The following is a 6,675-nucleotide window of genomic DNA, read 5'->3' on the forward strand; positions in this document are numbered from 1 at the left end:
CAGAAATGTGAACAGTTCTTGAAGAACTTCCATAAAATAAATCGTGCTTATTTCTGGTACCTAGAGATCAAGAGAAAATGCAGTGTAAAGGCACCAGATAACGTGTGTGACATAGAACCACTTCTGAATGGTTCACTCTTAAATTTTATTTAATTCTTTATGTATGACTGTGATACGCAGGCCTGGAAGGATGTGCTGAAGGATGTGAAGGGAGACTTAGTAACACTGGTCCTTTCTTCTCGGAGCATGTGTCTCTTTCCTTTCTTTTGTTATCTTTACTTCTGCAAGCAGCAATGAGTTCCAGGTCTTACGCAGTAAGCAATCCTAACTTCAGTGTTATGGCACTCAGGTTGACATCGTCCATTACCCCTTCTGCACTCTCTCCTCAAATCCAAGCTACCATAGTGAGGATATCTTTTTCTGGCTGTAAGAAGGAACCAGTGACTGAAATTAGCAGTATAGCTATGACACACTCATATTTTAAAAGGAGAAAATCCGATAAGCAAAAGAGTATAGAGTAAGGCAAAAGGAAAAGCCCCCTTCTAATTTATGACTGTGAAACTCTTACTGAGGAAGTTTAAGTGACTGTTCTGTCCTTTGTTGATGCAAGGTAAATCCTGGAAATTAGAGAGTGTCTTGGACTTCATTTAGGTGTGCCAGCTTGCTTTTTTACACATGACTGGATAGCAACAGAAGGATAGTTCCAAGTCAACAATAAAAGTCCACATAATTTATCTCCTGCTCTCACACACATTATTTAGGCTGAATGTTGTGCTTTATGAGTTCTCCTTCAAGAGATTTCTACTGCAGCTTGATTTTACTTTTCTTTAATGTCAGGAGTGGCAGTGTTAGACAATTTGTCTGAATTCCTACAACTCCATTGTATATCTTGAGATTTACTTCCCCACAAAGAAATGAACTTAGAGATATATTTGATGTCACCATTGATTTTTTTTTTAAAAAAAGAGAATGACTAGAAGATGGGTCCATTTTTGCCCATTACATGATTTCTGGAATTACCAGTGCTCCAAGTTCTGTGTTTTATCTTGTAGTTTGGATGTTGACTGTCACTAGAAGCTGATTATTTAGGACATTGGGGGATACTCGGGGAATTGGGAGATATTGGACTATAAGATCCATTCTTGCACTGTTGGTGGGAATGTAAATTGATACAGCCACTATGGAGAACAGTATGGAGGTTCCTTCAAAAACTAAAAATAGAACTACCATGTGACCCAGCAATCCCACTACTGGGCATATACCCTGAGAAAACCATAATTCAAAAGGCACATGTACCCCAGTGTTCATTGCAGCACTATTTACAATAGCCAGGTCATGGAAGCTGCCTAAATGTCCATTGACAGAGGAATGGATAAAGAAGATGTGGTACATATATACAATGGAATATTACTCAGCCATAAAAAGGAATGAAATTGGGTCATTTGTAGAGACGTGGATGGACCTAGAGACTGTCATAAAGAGTGAAGTCAGAAAGAGAAAAACAAGTATCGTATATCAACGCATATGTGTGGAATCTGAAAAAATTGGTATAGATGATCTTATTTACAAAGCAGAAATAGAGATAACAGTTGTAGAGAACAAACGTATGGATACCAAGGGGGAAGGAGGGTGGTGGGATGAATTGAGAGACTGGGATTGACATATCTACACTATTGATACTATGTATAAAATAGATAACTAATGAGAACCTACTGTATAGCACAGGGAACTCTACTCAGTGCTCTATGGTGACCTAAATGGGAAGGAAATCCAAAAAAGAGGGGATATACGTATACGTATAGCTGATTCACTTTGCTGTACAGTATAAACTAACACAACATTGTAAAGCAACTATACTCCAATAAAATTTTTTTAAAAAATGAAAATAAAAGATCCATTCTAAACCAATCTATTTTAATTTCATATTTCACCTTATGCACTGATGTATGTACTTTGAGAAGCCTTTAATTTTGGAGTCTTTTAAAACATAAACATCACTTTTGATAAGTATTCACCTTACAATATGATGAGAATAAGGAGAACTGGTGTAGGAGAATTCTAAGTTTTGTGGATAGCTGGCCAAAGGTCAGACTCAAATAGTTTTTATATATTCATGGTATGAAAGCAAATAAATCTTGCCACTAGTTTCTGCCATTAAGGTTTGGTATCCAGTAGTTCCTTTAAAGGCTAGGCCTTTCTGCCTAGATATTCTGTCTACATTTCCACCAGTTGGTGGTGAGTAGTGATACTTATTAGTGGATCCCTAGACTCGGAACTACTTTATCCATATTGTTGGTATAAATAGCTGGCATAAAACCTAGCTCTTCTATTAAAATTAGCTGTTTTCTCACTATAAATGAAGCAAGGCAGAATATGACACAATTTACAGCCAAAATAATAGTTACTCAGCACAGTTTAAATGCTAACTTCTTAATATCATTATTTATTCTAGTTTCTGGGGAGTTACTATGATCAAGCCCATAAATGATTTGCCAGTGATAGAAACTTGAATTATACTCATTTTGACAAGAATTCTGTCACATTCAACACTATTGTCCAATATTTCACCCTAAACTGACCTCACCCCTTTCTTATTCCTTGTCTTATTTCACTTTTCTAAAAGTGAAATTATTGTCTTCTTTTTCCTCATTCTGACCTCTCAATATGAGTATTCCTGAAGCTTGTGTCTTTGGATCACTAATACTCATCTTGCTAGCATCCATCCACTCATTCAACTGTTAAGTCCACTTCTTGTCAAACTCTGACAGTCCCAAGGGCAGGGTTTCTCATCCTAAGTGCTATGGACTTTTTGGACAGTTCTTTGCTGTGAGATGCAATCCTATTCAGTGAAGGGTATTTAGCAGCATCCCTTGCCTGTACCCATTAGATGCCAGTAGTACCAGTTGTGACAACCTAAAAGGTCTCCAGACACTGCCTGATGTCTCCATGGGGGCAAAGTTGCCCCTCACTGAAAACCACTCTTCTAGCAATGCTGTGATAAGCCAAACATATATTTTCTCTGTCCTCAGATACACTGCTCAAATACTGTCTTCTCTCTGAAATCTCTGTTGATCATTTTCAAGAAAGTTATCTCTCCATTGCTCTCACAAAGCACTTCATAGCATCATTCATACGGCATCTATGACATTTTCACATGTTAAGGAATTTATTTAAACAATACATAAAACTCTGCTTAATATATAAGCTAAAAATGGGCATGGCATCTCTTAAAATATCTCTTCAACCCATAATTTGTTTTTGATTTCACTGATTTGCTATTTTATTCTGTAGAAGAGTGGTCCCCAACCTTTTTGGCACCAGGGACGGGTTTCGTGGAAGACAATTTTTCCACGGACCGGGGGGGTGAGGTGGGGAGAGATGGGGGTGGGGGGATAGTTCAGTGGTAATGTGAGCGATGGGAAGCAATGGGGAGCAGCAGATGAACCTTCGATCGCTCACCCACTGCTCACCTCCTGCTGTGTGGTGTTCTGTGGCCTGGGGGTTGGGAACCCCTGTGGTAGACTATCATTAACCTTCTTGGAAATGGGAAAAAATCATGATTACCCTTTCAGTACAAAACTATACCATCCTACATCCAAAGTACATGGCAGACTTGAAAAGTGATGGTTAGCAATAACAGAGTTTTGAATTTGACAGAACAAAACAATAGGTGTGAGTGAAACAGTGCTTCATTTCTAGACATTTGGTGCCTTTACAACTTCTAGAAAATGAAGAAGAAAGTAAATGACTTCAGTGGAAATTTTCATGCATAGAAAATGTAAGGACTTTTGTCTAAACACTTTTTCATCTGTAACTGAGTGGAAAATGAGTTTTTGTACCTCAATTTTGAATAAGAACTTTTACCATCTGAAGGTGAGATACAAAAAACAACTGAGGAACTCTAAGAGTCATATATGAGATTCAATTTTATCCAGTTTAGTTCAACCACCATATGTTGGTGAACTACAAGATGAAAGACAACATTCTTTTTGCTCAAAGTGTCTATATTTCACTACACCTTTTCTAATTTTGTGAGGAAAATATGTATGTTGAATATTTCTTTACTTTTACATACATATTTGTATCACTAATGGTAGGAATTCTCTAAAAGTTTGGTACATGTGTGATTAACAAGAACAATGGCCTCACTTTGAAAATATAAGAAAAAATATACAAAAAGTTAATAACTGATGTTGTAATCTATGTCACTGTATTCCCCCAAGTAGCTCATAATTTCTAATTCTACAGAACACATCATTTTAAAATTTGTTGATAAATGTGTGAATAACATTAATAAGGGCACTTGATGTAGGTGTTATAAGGAAAAAATAAGCTAATAAAACATAAAAACCCTTGGCATAGTGATCTATTAATTTTAGCTATTGTTATAATTAAAAGAAATTTAAAAAGATTTATCATAATGTTAAAAGCAATATGAATCTGTGTAGAATTTCCTTTTGGCCCTTTCTAGGTCTGGAAAAAAAATACAGAGAGCCTTTTCTAACAATTTTTGAATGGAGGTAGAGGAAGTTATTTTCTTAGTTAAATTAACAATTAACTGTATTACTTTGTTACTTCATTGATGTTTGGCCCCTATATAGAAGTTTCTCCATTTGCAACCTTTTAATGATAATTTATCAGTTTATTATGTGAAAATTTTTAGGTTGTCATGATAGACTTTATAATATTCACAGTGAAAGAATAAGCTAATTCATTCTCCTAGGCCTCTATTATGATTTTCATTTGTCCTAAAAATGTCAGCCAGGTGCTACAAAGGAGTATTTTCCTAGAGTTAGTGAACTGAACCTAATTTCAGTGCCAATATTATAAATTGGGCAGACTTGAGCTCAGCCTTTCACTTTAAACTAAACTCTTTAAGGAGAAGGGAGTAAACTCAATGAGTTCTCCATCTCCAAAACTTGTTATTTTATATGTGATCTTAAGAAAGGCCAACAAGGGACATGATTTACCTATAGTACCAAGGACAGAATATTAAGAAAGTCTTCCTAGACTGGAAGTAGTGTACTGGCATAGGTTAAAAAGAAGGAAAAGGTAAATAGGTCTCTCTCTTATACTGAACCATCTACCACTTACCAGTTGGTTATGCTTAAAGAATACTTTTTTCCATCAAGAATCAATTCTAACTAATTGTTACCAGATGAAGGTGATGAGACTAATGAATTGATCTTTCAGGTGTTTTACACTTTTTATTTTGAAATCATTTTAGATTTATGGAAGAGTTGCAAAGATAATAGAGACCAACTTCCCCTTATGGTAGCATCTCATTTACCTATGGTACATTTGTCAAAAATAAAAAATTAATATTGCTATAATACCGTTAACTAAACTACAGACTTTATTCACATTTCACCAGTTTTCCCACTATTGTCTTTTTTTATTTTTCTGTTCCAGGGTTCAATCCAGAGTAGCACGTTGCATTTAACATAAAATGCATTTAACATAAAAACCTTTTGATCTCTATGTTATTACCATACTTTTAAAAAGGAAAAACTCTCCTCAAATCCATTAGCACAAGTATGCCCATTAACATTTCCATGTTACCTGGTAAAATTGTGACCCAAAAGAGTAGAATAAAGAAAAAGAGATGAATCTTCATGGTAGAGAGTTTCCTGGGGGAAAAAAAGTGCCAACAGATCTTCTTTTTTAAGTCAGGTGTTTTCAAATAAGGAAACAGAGAAACCTTTTATTTATAGATTCTTCTGGGAAGTGGTTTTAACTACTGAGGCTTATCAATAGCAAGAACATTTGTATGCTTGGTTGAATAGTGCTATGTTCAAAGAACAGGGTCACAAAAATTATTATTAAATTTTTTTCATAAAAGTAAAACCTACTTGTGTTACCTTAAATAGACTCTCATGAAAATACAATCTTTAGGGAACTTCAAAGGGATATGTGTTTAGATTGCTAAAACATCAGGATGAAAATGTTACAGTAATACAAATCCTCTATTATATGTTACATATAATGCTAAATATTCTAATGCTCTTAGAATAAGGATAATAGAGAACAATGATTATCTTTAAATTATTGGCAGTATTAAATTATTGGATGTCTGAATCATAGGATTTTACAGCTATAATTTTCCATTGATATCTTTTCTGTTTACAGGCGAAATCAATGAGAACTAGGGGTGGGGGGTTGAATGATTTATTTCAATTCAAATAATGTGTAATTAAATTAACATGATCATTCTGGAGTCACTAATGAGTATGGGAAATTACACAGTAGGTTTTAAGTATGACATGAATTTCTTATAATAAATCATCTGACTTCACAGTTCTAGGTTCAATAATTTTAATTCTGTTTATGGAACTGGAGGTGATTTCTGATCCAGTTTGCATACTGCCCAAGACTATTATTTCAGATATGTGAGGAAGAGCTGGAACTATTACACAGCACCCAGAATAATTAATTGATTATCTCCTACCACAGAGTCAAGACAGTTTCTAGGATAATCGTTCTTAAACTTTAGCTACATCACAATTCCACAGAGGGCTTATTAAAAACAGATTGCAAGACCCCACCTCAGCATTCCTGATTTAGTAGGTCTAGAATGGAGCCTGACAAATGCATTTCTAACAAGATCCTGGTATGCTAATACTGCTAAAAGGCTCCACATATTACTCTAGGAAACCTGATCCATTCACTCTATAA

At 35.2% G+C, this 6,675-nt stretch overlaps 1 protein-coding gene across 1 annotated transcript; it reads right to left on the bottom strand.

The window, feature by feature from the left end:
• Window positions 1–275: 275 nt before the first annotated feature.
• Window positions 276–5,617, bottom strand: LOC309813409 (beta-defensin 110-like; the record flags this gene model as incomplete). The annotated part of the gene is made up of 2 exons (XM_082638271.1): window positions 276–424; window positions 5,563–5,617. The coding sequence occupies 2 exons, from the start codon at window positions 5,615–5,617 to the stop codon at window positions 276–278; spliced, it is 204 nt and encodes a 67-aa protein (XP_082494397.1).
• Between the last annotated feature and the right edge of the window lie 1,058 nt (window positions 5,618–6,675).

Source organism: Mesoplodon mirus, assembly GCF_964341445.2.
Source record: "Mesoplodon mirus genome assembly, chromosome: 12".
Classification (NCBI taxonomy): domain Eukaryota; kingdom Metazoa; phylum Chordata; class Mammalia; order Artiodactyla; family Ziphiidae; genus Mesoplodon; species Mesoplodon mirus.